Raw genomic sequence first — 16577 nt, forward strand, 5'->3', positions numbered from 1 at the left:
AAGTGTATTAACAGTAGTTCAAGTTATATTTTTAAATAGTAACGAAAATATTTCAATGTATTAAAAGAAGAGCTATGAAATTTTAAATACGAAATAATGATTCTTCACGAATTGTACTGTATCAGAAGTCATATAAAAATTCTTCGATCGCTCTTTTTCTCTTTATGTATAAAGACCTTTAAAATTTTTATATTTTTTAATAATAATCCTTTAGTAATAATCTTGTATAAAGCTTTAACAATCTTGTATAAAGCTCTATAATAATGATGAGCTAATCCATCTCTTTTGACAGACTTTTTTTCAAAATCAATTTTAACGCGTCTTATATTACTATTTGTATCGAATATTTTAATAATGTATAACATCCATTATAATATTACAATTTTTAAATTAGCTCTTCAAAATAAGCGCAAAAATTTGAAGGAAATGAGATATCCAACTTATTTATTTATATTTAATAAAAGAAATATTTTTGGATATATTATGTTATATAAAAGAGAGAGGCGCGCGGTTTTATTACTTACAAACGTACATAAATCGCCTGTAAGCAAACTTGCAGAAACGAAGGTATTTCTATCGCAGCATCGCTTCCATCGGATACATAAATATATAGAAATGAGCGCGAAATACACGTAGATGAAAAGCGGATCTGCTTTTGAATGAAACCTCCGCGTTGACGTCACGCGGACGCGGACATCGTTATCTAAGGAGAGGAGCTGGTTTTGCGAAATCTCGCGGTATTTCTTACGCGCTGCCAAACACCCCTTCCTCCCCCACAAGACTCAAACCCAGAGAGACTTACGTCGAGCTCTCAGAATAGTGAATCCCGGTCGGAAATAGCCTCGCACTTTCGGTAATATGGCCATATGGTTGCGGCCGCGATGAAAATACGCTCGCGAAACGTCGAAACCCGCGTATTCAACGCTCAGAGAGTAGCCCGATTCTGCTAAGTCTCCAATTAAAATAGTCTTCCGTTTAAATAGACTCCGTGTAAACTCGTCGAGGGGCAAAGTCGTATTTATCGTAATTCTCAAGGACTGGCATGTGGATCACACTTGGTCGTTAAATATTGTGGAATCTGAGAGATGCTCTTTGCAGATGAATATTCGAATAAGTTTGCTGATCACTTGTAATTATTGAAATTGTCGCAGAAAAAAATTGAAAAATTTAAGAATTTAATTAAATTTAATAAATTGAGGAATTTAAAATTTTAAAAATTTTAATCACGAAATTAAATTCTTGATTAATTCTTGATAAATTCAAGATATCACATACATTTCATAAATTTGTTCTACGGTAAAATATATGTATATTAAAGAGAACAATGCATAAATTTAAAATAAATGCAACAGAAATTACATCTTTATACCTTCCCTCCCTCCCTCCCCCCTTCTCTCTGTCTTTCTCTTGGATATGACAAAATACTTGGACCAAGCAAGACTATCGTGTTCTATCTGTAATTCCAAGTTTTGCTCTCAGGAATTTACTTGTCGATTAAATTTAGCCCGAGCGTGTACTTAACGATCTTAAATGAGTCTTCCGGGACGTCGCGTTGTCAGCTACGATCGAAGAAAATCTTGGCACTTTCAATTACACCTTCGTCGACACTTAGGAGCTTATATGAACGCTACAATTTCGTGAAACCGATCGATTATCCGGCCGTCTCTCATTTCCACGCGTCAACATAGGCCGCTCGTCAAAATAGAGGATCACGCTATCCTCTTCGTCTCTCTTTAATTCTCCCTCTTCCTTCTCCATTTTTTTCTCCTCTTTTTCTTTACCTACCGCCACGTTTACTTTCATATGTACCGGTGAACCGGTATTTTATGGCTGATGCGAGTTGGTCTACATAGTTAGTTTAATAGGCTAGGAGAACGAGTCGCGGCCAGAACAGAGTGGAAACTATTAAAGTCTCGTTTCCAACCGTTTATTCAGATCGAACTCTTCTCCTCGGACATGTACATCAAACGATGTAAAAGGATAACTCGCGTCGTTCTTTTATCCACGGAGAAGGAGAAGGAGCGTGAGAAACTTGTTCATTCCGAACAACACTTTGCGAAAGAGATTAAACTGTTGCATGCTCTATCATATCAAATAGTCTATAAGAAGCATAAAGTCTTCAGCATATTTATGCAATTTAAAAATTTATAAAATTTCTACAAGAGAACTAAATTTTTATTTTATAACTTCCGCAAAAAATGTCCCACGTAATTTTATTTTTTATTTTATTTTATTGAATGCACTATATAATATGTTAACTAATTCGTTTCTTGTTAAAGAGCTGAGATCTTTTTTAAATCTTATCCTCGAATGAATGCTGACATCATGTTTATATTCATTTTATATTATTAAAATATCAAGTATCAGCATCTCTAATTAGACGTTTCATAACGAGAAATATTATTACATGATCTATTTATGTTAAAAAAGATAAGTAATTTTAATTTACGAATGTTATAAATTTTAAAATGAGAAACGTGCCGATTAACTTCGATTGAGATTTTCAAAACCGGATTTACACCAGCGATTAAATAAATAAAAAAAAAAAAAAAAAACTCGTATATCGTTTAGACTATTTTTGCGATGCCATCGGCATGTCATTCGTCTCCAGAACGAAGGTCCGCTGTCGAGTCGCACGATTTTACATAATAAAATTGTTATCGTGTGTACAAAAAACCGTGTGTACAAAAGCACAACGAAAGAGATAATCGGGCAGTGTTTATTTTGGCAACTTGGCACAACACTTCCAATTAATAATAGTCGTAAACGTCTCCCGCATATCTCGCAGTCGGACAAACAATATATTTCTGTCATCGGCCGCTCGATCTGTGGGAGGTCTTGCCGATGTGTCGTAAGAATCGTCATCGTCACGAGATAAATTTCTACCCCTTCTCTCATCCCGGAAAGAGCAGAATGGAATTGCTGTATATTTGCATCGAGTATCGATACACGCATTAAAAATTTATACAAAAGTGTGTACAAATAAATGTATTTAAAAGAAGAAACTACACAGAAAAAAAGGACATTCTTGTTTTGAAAATATATTTAGTTTTAACATGGAAATCTTGAAATGAGATTATATTGCGTTAATTAAAGAAAAATATAATTGCTTGGATAATTGCTTACTTGAATGAAGCCATTTTATATAGTTCAATCAAGAAAAATATATTCTTATGATTTAAGATTTAATTTTCTTGAATGGAAAAGAAACAATGTTAGATAGAAAATAACATTTTTAAATCAAAGATTATAATTTTCTTAAAGTAGAATTAAATAATTATATATTCTTGAGATGACAATTACAATATTAAAATAAGACTGTAATATTGTTGAAATTTAAAATTATTAAATTCTTCTAAGAAGATTATAAATTGTTGCGTATATACGAAACAATGAACGCGTTAGTTTAAGTATATAAGTTTTGATTTGACACTTATTTTTTTTCTGCGTATAATCTTCTCTCGTGTGTTATATTTATGACAACAAAAGTTAACATATTTGAATACTTTGCGTGTAAAGATATCGATATTTTGGTTTAGAGCAAAGTCTCTCTCGTTGCGATCATTCACGGATTAAATGTCCGCGCTACCTTAACCGGTCCACGGATCCGAGTGCCAGGACGTTCTCTCTTCATTCATGTGGAGATAAGCCAGAAGAGTTCAGGCAGCGTCCTCCAATTTCGACGAAAGAGACGTACGCAAAATTGGTCCCCCTTCTCTTCCCCAAAAACAGAAAGATGGGAAATGGGGAAGGAAACGCGTGAGCTGGCTTCGAGAAACATCATCAGCTTCTTACCTAACCAACCAGCCGCTAGTATTTCATTCATATTATTATCCTGGCCCGGTAGTATTTGCTTCGAGTTATTTCTGTTTTTCCGCGGCCTCGGATGCCTCAAAGATACATCTCGTCGATAGCGCGATCAATGGACAATTGATTGACAATCCGTCAAGTGTACAGAGTCAGAATTTAATGATTATGTTTATTTCAAAGGTCCCAAAGTTAATATTGAATATATTTCGGAAAAAAAGAATTATAATAAAAAAGACATACTATAATGATTTCGAGATTCCAAGATCCTTATCGAGCTCTTTGATCCAAAATTATCGAAATTACTCGAGGCAAACAAAATTTAGATCAACAGTAACGAATCATCAAGCTGATCAACAAGTTGCATGACTCATCCTCGACCATTATTATCCGTTTCGACAATCATGTGTTACGTAGAAATCTATCGAGCGCGAGAGGTTTCGTCAAATCTCGGGCACTCATTACGAGATTTCGCAAACAGAAAACGTATATTGATGACGTATATTACTCAGCTTCATCGAAATGATTTAATGTGCGACGTATCGGGGAAATCGTCATGGAATCGACGGGGAAACGAGAAAGGGGGGTAACCCGCGAGCTTGCCAAAATCAACGGGACGCGGGGATCCACCAAAGTCAAGTTCGACCGTCCTACGCGAATGCGAGTGTCGAAGGTCGCGGAGAGGAAGCGTTATTCGGTGCTCATTGATGCCGGCGATTAATTGAAAGAGCAGTTGCAAGAGCATGCGTTCGAAATCGTCCAACCACGCTAGGAGAAACGGCTAAAATTGAATGATTCTATTTTCCCGGTTATATACATAGATTCTTTATTTTATGTTTATGCTTTACATTGACCGAGATCGATTAGAAATGATAACGAGAAATTTAGATATAAAATATTCGCCAGAAAAATTATGCCAGATGATATGATGTTACTTGTTAATTGCTGGCAAATTCGAGAGAAAAAGGGAAGAGTACAAGATTGAAATAATAATATAAATAAATGCGTATTATGTAATTAGTGTACTCGATATATAAATGATAATTCGTTAAACTCTCGATAAAAATCAAAGCCTTTCAATTTTACGAAAAAAAATTGTGGAATGATTTCTGAATATATATTATAAAAGTTCTATATGATAATGAGTATTATAAGCATTGCAACAAATAATAATATTATCTAATTACTATTATATATCTAATTACTATCTAATATATCTAATAATAGTTAGTTCAAATTTCTGTAACACGTGCATATGAAGGATAAAAACTTGACTTGTAAAATTCATCAATATTTCAAAAATTGCATTACACATTTACATTACTCTTGCAACTTTACTTATCATTTACATGTCTGTCGCACTATTATGATGCAAATAAAAATTCCCTTGCAAAATAGAAAATTCCTTTGCATAGTAAATAGAATACATCACACATCAACGATCCAGTTGATGCGATCGAACATCCAGTATCGGCAGTGGTTACGAAACGTATAACGCAATATGGCGTAGGCTAAAAATAGTATAGCGCACTCGATATGTGCAAACTCACCTCGTCTCCGCTATGCGCTTCATTAGCCTGACCGGCTGCATTTTATTTAATGCATCCGTGTGCATTACGGATGAGCGTCGACGTTGCTGAGCCTCACAAATGACACTGCATCACGTTCGTATCATCCGAGGCACGAAATGATTATGTTTCGGGTTGCCCTCTCGTTAAATGTTGTTGAAAAATTTGAAATTCAATGATATTCTAGCAATGACTTTGTAATAAATTTGACATCGATTTTTCGGTGGCAAAAATGTTGAATGATAAATATTGAAATCGCTAGTAATATATTCTATTTACCCATAATTTGCAGAGAGAAATATTTGAAAGAGAGAAAGAGAGAAAGAGAGAGGGAGAGAGAGAGAGAGAAAGAGAGAGGGAGAGAGAGAGAGAGAGAGAGAGAAGAATTTTCATTTACATCAGTAACAGCAATAAACGTGTAATTGATAAAGTTTCTGGCAATTTCTGATTCTATCTGTACGTATCCATAGTTTTTAATTTAATTTCTGAATTGTTCATCTTTTATAATTTAATTTAGAGAAAATCGAGAGAGAGTTGTATTTTTTGTTAAGTTATTACGTAATAAATTTGCGATTTAATTCATTTATAATTAAAAATTTTTTATATGCCTCAACATTTTTTGTCGAAGAAATTTGTAAAAAAGTATGAAAAACATAGAGAATTTGTTTGTAATCACAAGATACTGCAATCCTCAGTCGTATGATATCTTATAGATAATTCTCCTCGCTTTTAGATTTTTAGATTTCTTTATAATGTGTAGCTATACAAATGGATTCGATTAATAAATCATATACTTACTTCTACTTTCGTCTGTTATAAGATAATTCGTATCGGAATAAATATCGGAATACTACTATATGAAAAATCGTTACAATCGGTGAAGTTTATAAATGTGAAAGAGTGCATGAAAACAAATTTACAAAAAGCGTTGCATAATATAAAGTTTAATTCTCCAGAGATATATTTTTGATCGATGAATTCTTAAAAGTGATAAATATATATATATATCAATGAAAATAATAATGTCGATTATAAAAATCAATTAAAATGATTTCGAAAAAATTTAACGCTATAATTGAACCATATATCTCTTATAATATATTCAAATAATTAAAGCTGTCTAATTTGTCTTTGCGTGCATCTCGGGTCGCGATAACGTTGTATACGTCGCTGCATCCCATCACGTTGCATGGGTCATCGCGGCACGGCGAAAGTACATGATCTATTAATATAATGCCGAGCATGTACACGACATAGCCGCGTGCACGCAAAATTCAGCAACAAACGCGCTATTTCCGCGTGAATATACTGGGCCGTACCGGACAATAATATTCTACACTTGTGTGTAGTCCGACTACGATATGCAAAGACTCTTTTGACGTAAATATTTTTTTTACATTAAAAAGTCAATAAAAAATTCAAAAAAAAAAAAAAAAAAACTGGAAAGTCACTGTCTAGACATCATTAATTGATATAATAAATTGATGAATGTTACTAAATAAAAAATATATAATAAATGTAAAGTTCAAATATTGATTTATAAACATTATTAAATTATAGTAAATATCGCTTAAATACGCAATATTATATATCATACATTATCATGTAATGATTACGAATGTTTTGGGTGACACTTTTTTAAAATAATAATTTAATTTTTATTTAAGTAATAATTTAATTAAATTTTTAAATAATAATTGATTTTTTGAAGCTTAAAAAATGCGAATGAGTATCTTGCGCGCTTTTGCGGTAATTTGACACTCTGCAGGTATGTTATCCGAATAGAACAAATATGAATGTATTACATTACGTCGCGTTGCATTTCAGTATATGAAACGTATCGTCATTGTCATCGTCGACGCTATAGTGGTCGAATCGCGCATTTCGAAGCGACTGTCAGGAATTTGCGCTATGTAAGCGGCATTCCGGAATTCCTGACACAACGGCAGACGCGTATCTCTGCGATTTGCGCAATATTTTATTCTTTTATCTGTCTTGATTCTTTGTCGATCGTATATGACAACAATACGAATAAAAAGAAAAAGAATTGTTCGTTTTGTAAAAAGAGAAAGAGAGTCCCTAAGAATATTAACTAGTAAAATTAGTAAGTAATTAAATACGATAAATTATATTTAAAAAATCATTGCATAATACATAACATAAAAAAGCTAGTTAATTGTAACAATTAACTTAAGGTTCAAAATAAAAGCAAATTACCGAAAAATTTACGTAATAAAAATATAAATATTATGCTTTATAGCGTCTCTTTGTACATAGTTATATTTTTCAACATTTTATTTAATATTTAATTAATGTTGAATTCATTTAAATTCTTTTTTGGTTTTTTCACGTTTGAAGCTCCTCTCATTCGTAGTAGATGCAGTTATTAAAAAAACGATTCCGCTTTTACGACACGTGTCCTTTCGGATTACATCATGCATCGGGGAGTTACAATCTTTTTAAATTGAAATAGTCTCCAATGCGTGTCACTCAAAAATTTTCACAGACAAAACGGAAGCAGGCTTTGAAAAATATTCGTAAAAATATTGTGCACACATCAATTCGCTACAGGCATTTTCTGTTAACCATATTTCCAAAATGTTTCCGCACGCGTTATGGTTTTCTGTCAATTGAAAGAGTGCGTGGAATAAAAAATTGATTATTCAACGCGCAAATGATAAATACGAAAATTGTGACCGATTATGCGAATTTCAGGCGTACTTCGTAAATATAATGACAATAATACATTTTTTATGTAATTTTTACATAAATTTTGCATTTTATTTTGCCTGAGTGCCGCGCAATTATGAAAATTATTCACGTTTCATAGAAATATAAATCGGTATATAATTTTAATGAATTTAACTTTTGATATTTTAAATACAGAAAATACGCACTATGCTAACGTTTCAACACATGTATAAACACGTAAATATGGTACTTTTGCGACTTTTTATAACATCGAGAGAATCGAACTCTTCTTGAAATATATATATTTTTTTCAATAGTATAAAATCCTAATTTTCGTGATCAATTTTTCTACGAAATTTTTTTCACGAATTAAAACTTTAATCAGCCACAAATCAGATAAATGCAAATTATAATTTCACACGAAACCGCGAGATTGCCGATAACATAATTCATGATTACAATATGTCATTTGATGTAAACGTTGATGACTTTGAGTCCTATCAAATTTCTGATCAATAGACATCTTTTTAATTCAATCATATAATTATCCAAGAAGTAGTAAATTAAGAAAAAAAGATTAGAAAGTGAGAGGAAGAAAAAAGACCGATCCTCATTCGCATTTTTTCATCGCTCTTTGATTCATTAGATTCCATTCCGTTGACTAACTAAACATTATACCGCAATTAAAGCTTTTTCTGCCTTGTAAATACATCTGTACTCACCTTTTGCCGCATTTGTTGACGGATGCTCGCTGGTCATCCTGGAGTTTGAATATCCACTGCACGGCACATTTACCCTCTCGAGATGATTAATTGTTGTTTACTTCGACATTGCATCAGCTTTCTGAAAAAATATAAATAAATTTGTGATATAATAGATATGATAGTACGATTAATAAATATAAATAATTCAGAAGTTTAAACAATATTATTGGAAACAATTGATATTGTATGTAATGTAAAGTATATGTTAGTACATGTATACATGTTAAAATTATAAATAATTATAAAATATTTTATAATCGTATTTATTTGGATTCAACGAAAACAGTTGCAATAATGAATCATAACGATTGCTATATGCATTTCGTAAAAGATGAATGATTTATTCGCGCGATATTCTTGTTATTATTTTAACACTGATTCAATTAGAGAACTGTGAGACACGTACTGGATCTTCCCCATGACATACCGGAATTTCTGTTTGGCACGAGCTCCTTCAGGAGGAGGAAGTCTGTCGTTGTCATCTGGATATATTTATATCAATTAGGACACTACGATGTGTCGCAAAAACGAGAAGCGCGATTTGTTTATGACTTACGTAAATTTGAGCAAACTATGATATTCCTGTATATTCAATTTCGTCGATGAATTCACAACGAATAAATCTATTATATTAATAATTTCGATATTGATTATTTATATATAATTATCTTAAGCAGTCCAGTTTTTTTATATATTACCTACCGTATCAATGCCACATGATTTGCTTTCATGCTTTGAAATATCTATCTTTAAAGTATCTATATTTGAAAGTTTAGCAGAAAAGATTATAAGAACCAAAACTAGTTTCAAAAGAAGCTATATATTTCCTAAATATATATACTTGTCTATTTAAAAATAAAAACACGAAAAAATACTTAAATATTGTAATAATTAATATTTTTTCATTGACTTTTGCAAATAGAAAAAGTACATAAGTTTCTCAAGAATATATATCTGTCTTTAAGTATATTTCTCTTTTTTTAAATACTTATTTATTAAAAAATCAAATTATTTTTTAGCGCCATATGCATTTGAATCAAAGTACTGAAAAGTATCGAGAATTGAGCTTGTTAAAATCGTATCATTTTTCCTGCGAATCATGAATAATTTTCATGATTGTACGGCACTCAGGCAAAATAAAATGCAAAGTGTATGTAAAAAAGTCATATAAAAATATATTGCTATTAGTCACGCTTGAAATCTGCATAAATCGATCGCAATTTTCGTATTTTCGCCATTAGTACATTGAATAATCATTTTTCATTGCGCGCACTCTTTCAATTTTATCAACTGAAAAGTGTAACGCGAAAACGTTTTAGAAATATGACCGACAGAATTGTCAGAAAAATGTTGCCTCGTGGCGAATTTATGTTTGCACAATATTTCCACGAATATTTTGTAAAACCTGGCTTCGCTTCGCCTGTGAAATTTTGAAATGACATATGGGGACCATTTCAATTTAACAAGATTGTAACCAATCATATAGTCCCAGAGGACACATATGATAAAAGGATGAAATCGCTTTTGAATAACTGTATTTATAGAAGCGAAAGAACTGTTTTAAATGTGGACAACAACGAGAGTACATATGAATAATAAATAAAAATTGAATAAAACAAATAAATAATAAAATAAAATATTAAATGAAACCAGAAAAGTAGCTATATGATGCATATTCATAATATAAGAGAAATAACGGTCAAAGGGTACTCTAAAATCTGTTCTTTCCTTTCTTCGTAAATTGCGATATCAAACGGACACTACCTCAACCAGCTGACCCAGTTGTCGTCAAGTATAATGTCCTAAAATAGAACGAAGCGGAACACAGATCGGGATAGTGCGACGAGGAATCTGTCGTTGGATTTCTTGATGATCGTTGGGACTTTCCTGACTTATTTACGCCGAGACAAATCGAGCACGACCAAAGACGATACAATTAGATCCGACAAAGAGAAATTAGATTCGACAATTTTAGAAATTAATGGTTTAATTAAACCATCAATCACTAATATCCATTTAATTTCAATTCAATGATACTAAATATCAACGATGTATATATAATCCTTTAAATTCTTCAATCTTATGCAAAAATTACTTGCGCAAAAATACATCACGGAAAAATCAATTAATATGATTACATTATTCATATCAATTTGAAAGATAAACTTAATTTCTGATAAAATTCAATATAAAATCTATATAAAATCATCGATTATAATTCTCTTCCGTTCACGAGGATCCCGTCTTTAATATAAAATGTATGTGTTCAGTTTTATCCAGTCGGCAAGTTTCATTTTACAAATCATGTGAGCAAGAATAAAATCTATTACGAATAATTTGTATGAGAGAAACATTGCCTTCGGATAAAAGCAGGTTTGCGGCAGTCATACGAAAATATCCCACGATAAACCGACTTAATTAGGATTCGAGTTCGCGAGGTGAATTCAAATAATCAGCGGTCACGCAGCTAATAACCATCTGTCCGTAATAATTTGATGGTTTGCCCTCATCGAGAGCTGCCTATTGTAGATTATATGACGCTCATCGACGATACCATCTCCATAATTTGATAAAAAAGGAATTTCGCGATATTAACCATTGTTTCATGACAAATTGAAGTATTTCGCTCTTCCGCCGAATATAAAAATAAACTATTCGATCAATCACAATATGAATGTATATGTGAACATATACAAACTTGAGAAGTTCTTTGATGTATGATATGTAAATAAGTTAAAATTTTATTATAGCTCCATTTCACTTTACTTACTGTGTGATTGTTAATATAAATCTCGCTTTATTAATTGAAGGAAATAATAAGCTATCATGTAATTGGCAATATGTAAGAATATGTTACTAAAACTGGCAACATTTCTCGTAATAAAAAAAATATATAATATAAATAAAAATAAATAATATATGAATAAATAAATAAATATATATATATATATTTTTTTATGTAATTTCTAGAATATTTCATATAAACTTTGCATACGTACGTGATTAAAATGACAATTAGAGATAAACAATTAAAAAATAGAAAAATAAAAAAAACGAAATTAAATAATAATATGTTAATATTTAACTTTCTAAAGTAAAAAAATCCACATACAAAAACAATACGCATCATTTTCTATTAAAATATCTATTTAGTACAAAAACCCCCAGTTCAAACTTATCGCAATATTTTACTTATGCTTCCTTGATATTGATAAAAAAAATAATTTGACGTTGTATGCCATATTCGATAATAATGGTTTATAAATAATATACACTCCGGGTATTATATAACCTTTAAAGTCATAAAAATTCACATTTCCATTCTCACGATCGAAGTGGATCGTTGTTCGCAAAACATGGAAGGACCAATGGATAAAATTTTATGAACAAAAAGCGAAATAATATTTTATTATAACACGCAATCAATTTTTTTCAATAAACCAAAAACTGTATCGATGCTTGCTAAAATTAATAATACTTGCAAAATAAATATTTTATCTTTTCGCGCACACATTTTACTCGTCGTATAGTTTTGCACATATCGTCGTAACCGTGATAAAAATAAATCCCACAGATTAAAGAGAAAAAAAAGGAGAAAGAAACAAATGACGACGGAAAAAGACGTAAAAAAGAAATACAGGTAGAATTATCCAGTGTCAAGTGTGGTATTACATAATTATATATATATGTAGCATTATACAATTATGCGATTCTCCTAAAAGCTCCTCATAATATGATTGTCTGCTATGGACGCTTAAATTTAATTATTACAATTATCTGTGATTATTGATTTTGTTTTGGGTCTATTCGTGCTCTTGACAGTTGGTTATACATCGTTGATACATCTCCCTCGCAATGGCACACAATTCTGATTTGAAATAATTACAGAGCAATATACATCAGCTGACATGGTATGCCAGTTGTTCATTAAAATGAATTGGACGACAATACAATTAAAATGAAATTAAAAAGAGAGATCGATATAAAAACAAAATGTCACGATATATAAATTTGTGCAACCTCGCACAAGTACTCTCTTTAAATATTAAAAAAACAATTTTGATAAAATTTTCCATGTAAACCCGGCAAAACGTATCCTAAGCTAATTCTCGCGTATCACGAATAAATATGAAGATAATTTGCTCGATCGCATCGAAATTATATTGGCTTCAATGAGTATTTACACGATTTTATACCATCGCTGTCATTTGCGTAATAACAGCTGATAAAACAGCACGTAGTGTCTCAGTTCTATAGTCGATCGTTTGCGCGATAATCGCTCTTACGACACAAAACGCAGGCGGATGTAAACGACGAAGCGTCATACTTGAAACGATGAATTCAATCTCGAAATGAAATCTTATATCATACCTCACAATTTCTATCGAACGGTTTAATTGCAGCTATATTCGTAGAGAGATTATTATGAATATACATTTCTTGCGCGTGCTCTCAATCTCTACGAGTAAAAATAATAAAATAATACATCGTGACGTATAATTAAGCATTTTCGAATGAGGCTCGAGAGAAAAAGAGAGAGAGAGAGAAAGGAAATAAAAAAGATAAAGCGCCTTATCGATCCTCTATACGAAGTTAATTGGACGCAACACTCACATTGCTTAATAAAAGCGAGATATATATATTTATAACTCCAGCTTCCCTATAAATTCTGACCTATAAGGATATTAAAAATATAACGGCCGCGGCACACGCGAATAAAAAAAGATGTAAAGGTTAAGTCCATGCGCGCCGCTCGCTCTTGTTCCGTTCATGGTGCAACACACGTTATTGCCGGACTGCCACCGGCATTAAATGTTCGGAATCTATCTAGCCGGTGATAACGCGCGCAAAAAAAGTGCAGCTCCGTTTTTTTATCGCAACGTAACGCAACGCAACGCGACGTAATGCGCGCTTCTAAAAGTCGCGCCACGGGATGTGCACGAGGTGAGTCGCGACGCGGATTAAGAGAGAGGATTGAATAGAGGATTAATTATCTCGCGCTCCGAGAGATAACGGACGATGATGCAAAGCGAGAGAGAATCGACGTGCGACTTTAAATATAAATTCAAACGCGAATGTCGCATCGTAATCTTGCCTGTCAAGTTTTCGCGACTTTTCAATTTTCTCTCTCTCTCTCTCTCTTTCTAATTGAATGTGTATCTACATTTAAACGCCTCTCAAAGCATCTTCGAAATTATTTCAAAGAATTGTCTGGTATGGATCAAGAACAATTTTTTAATCTATTTTAAATCCTGTATTTTATAGATGCAGATCCAAACGCGAAATGATCTATTGTAATCTTGCCTGTCGAATTTTAGTGATTTTTCAATTTATTTTTTCTCCTTTTCTCCGTCTAATAAAATTCTACTAAAGGTGTTTTCAAAATAATTTCAAAGATTTGCCTGGAATATACACAAAGAAAAATGTATACCGTATTCAAGTAAATATTATTTATTTTAAATATATCATAAGTTCACCACAAGCATTAAATTTAATTGAATATATTCTGAATTTTAGTGCAGTATTTTAGTCAAGAGTATTAAAATTAAAACAAAAATTTGGTTTGTTTAGTAAATTTGATTTTTCTTTGATACAACTTTACAATATTCTTGAAGAGAAAATAAATTCTTTTGAGTACATGATAATGAGATTTTCTAACACTTGACGACACGTGATGAGTATATTTTAAGACTATTATCAAGAATATATTCTTTGTTGGAGAAAACTATTACTTAAAAAAAGAAAAATAAACTGAATAATCGCTTTTCTTGGCAGTAGAATGATATTTTTCTCTGCGTAAATCAAAAACAATTTTTCAATCTACTTTAGATTTCTTATCTACATTTTATATATCTGCGTTAGTTTATATTATTCTGTAAAATACTCTTCGTTTTCTCATTTGAAATATATATACACGTTGACATATTCATGTTATATATGTTATATGTATATTAGTTTCGATACGCTTTGTAATTATTCAATTATTTTTACTACCGTATAACTGTTTTAGTATCATGTTTATTGGTTTTCGAAAGATAAATCTATCTTGTGGATTAATGACATTCGCACGATAGGATGCATAGATTTGACCAATTATTTCTACATCATTTGGCTTCGCAAAATATACATTGAAACATATACATATACATAAACAAAAATATTTAACATACGCAAAACGTTATACTTGGCATGCGTATTTATTTAAATATACATAGTGCCAGGATAACGTGACAGTATTTTTTCAAAATCATTTTGTATATATGTTTTATTAAGTTTACACAGGTCCAAGATGAAGGTCTCTGTGAAACAAAATAAGAGAGAGAGAGAGAGAGAGAGAGAGAGAGAGAGAAAGAGATGCAAAACATACATGAATTACAGAATTATTATTTAAACATAAATATTACTCCAGTTTCATAAATGTCATTTTCGTCTCTCTCTTTCTCTTTCTCTCGTTTAAATCTGAATATTTCAAAATTATAATTGTGTTGTCCAAGCGCGCAACGCTTTTGTTTACACTTATACATCACTCGTTAAAGGTCAGTTGTTTCACGGATGCTCATGCGATTATCTCGAGAAGCGAGCACGATGTAATAATACGTCATAGTGAATGCATATCGATAGATAGATTAAAAATCTCGTTACGTACAACGCAATTTTACGTGACCCTTCCATCGATTCTTGTCAAATAACAACGAGAGAGATCCCTGTTATTGAGTAATATTCGATACGACTCGAGTACGATTTGAAGCATAAAATTCAAAAATAATAATTTCAATAATATTCTACATAATAGAATCACGTTTCAAAATAACATTCCTCTTGGATCTTGGATCCGTTTTCTTCGCACATATTATAAAGCGTAAAATTACGCTATTCGTAATGACACGCGATCGCCAGTGTTATTTTACTACGATGACGTACACATACTTGTACAAATTTAAACTCGCGATAATCGCTAGAGAAAATTCGCGGGTGTCGGTATCGGTGTCCGTTGACACGATAGTATACACACACACACACACATACGACATATACATATATATTTCGTACATACATGACGGATCTTGTACTTACCCGCCACACCTATATCCCGGTGCTGTCGTCCTTCGCGGAAACGATGCTCGTCCCGACTCGGGCCAAGGACACTCGCCAGGACGATCCGAGTGGCACGACAGGAAAAGAAAACGAGAGACGCGAAAGAAACACGCGGACTCGACGCGGATACGCGTTCGCTCGCGCGGTGCGTTTCGGATTACGATACGTGCATGCGTGCGTACGTGCGTGCGACACAAAAACAATGCGATCGCGCCGCTACCTCGACGCGTCTCGTCGAACTACGACACGACCGGCCGTGCGCGATCCCGGAGGAAAACTACGCGATACACACATACGTACCTGCACGTGTACACACACATATATCGCGGCACGCATGCGCCATTCGAGGCGCACGCGTCCCCGGAAACGCGAATGGTAGCGTTCCTTTTCGCGAAAATTCGCGCGAAAAAGAAGCGGAGAGTCGGAGCTGGTCGTTCGCGCAAGAAAACAACGCGCGCGACGAGTCGTCAACAGCCGCGACCTACAGAGGTCGCGTGGCCCTTCGGCATTTTCCGTCGACGCTCGTGTACGCTCGTCGCGAGATCGCACGAGATGCTATTGTCCAGATAGCGCAAAGTTTAGACACGAGTACGTGAGGGTATTGCGTTGTTCGCGAAAATTCACTGCCCTTATCGGGAAATATCGCTATCAA

At 32.9% G+C, this 16577-nt stretch overlaps 1 protein-coding gene across 6 annotated transcripts in view; it reads right to left on the reverse strand.

Annotated features, from left to right (window-relative positions):
- Hdac4 (histone deacetylase 4) overlaps positions 1 to 16218 on the reverse strand; it is a 101246-nt gene extending 85028 nt beyond the window's left edge. For 3 of the 6 annotated variants that reach the window (XM_083100213.1, XM_083100214.1, XM_083100212.1), the window contains exons 1-2: positions 15905 to 16216; positions 8789 to 8909 (exon numbers count right to left, since the gene is read on the reverse strand). In XM_083100213.1, coding sequence (XP_082956339.1) covers positions 8789 to 8800 — 12 coding nt within the window. In that variant the 5' untranslated portion in view covers positions 8801 to 8909; positions 15905 to 16216. Of the gene's footprint in view, positions 1 to 8788; positions 8910 to 15904 lie in introns of those variants that run through there. The other 3 variants (XM_083100207.1, XM_083100206.1, XM_083100203.1) reach the window with 2 other exon arrangements.
- Between the last annotated feature and the right edge of the window lie 359 nt (positions 16219 to 16577).

Source organism: Camponotus vicinus, unplaced genomic scaffold, assembly GCF_025532165.1.
Source record: "Camponotus vicinus isolate PSW18456_S1 unplaced genomic scaffold, iyCamVici1.0 SCAF_5, whole genome shotgun sequence".
In the NCBI taxonomy this organism is placed as follows: domain Eukaryota; kingdom Metazoa; phylum Arthropoda; class Insecta; order Hymenoptera; family Formicidae; genus Camponotus; species Camponotus vicinus.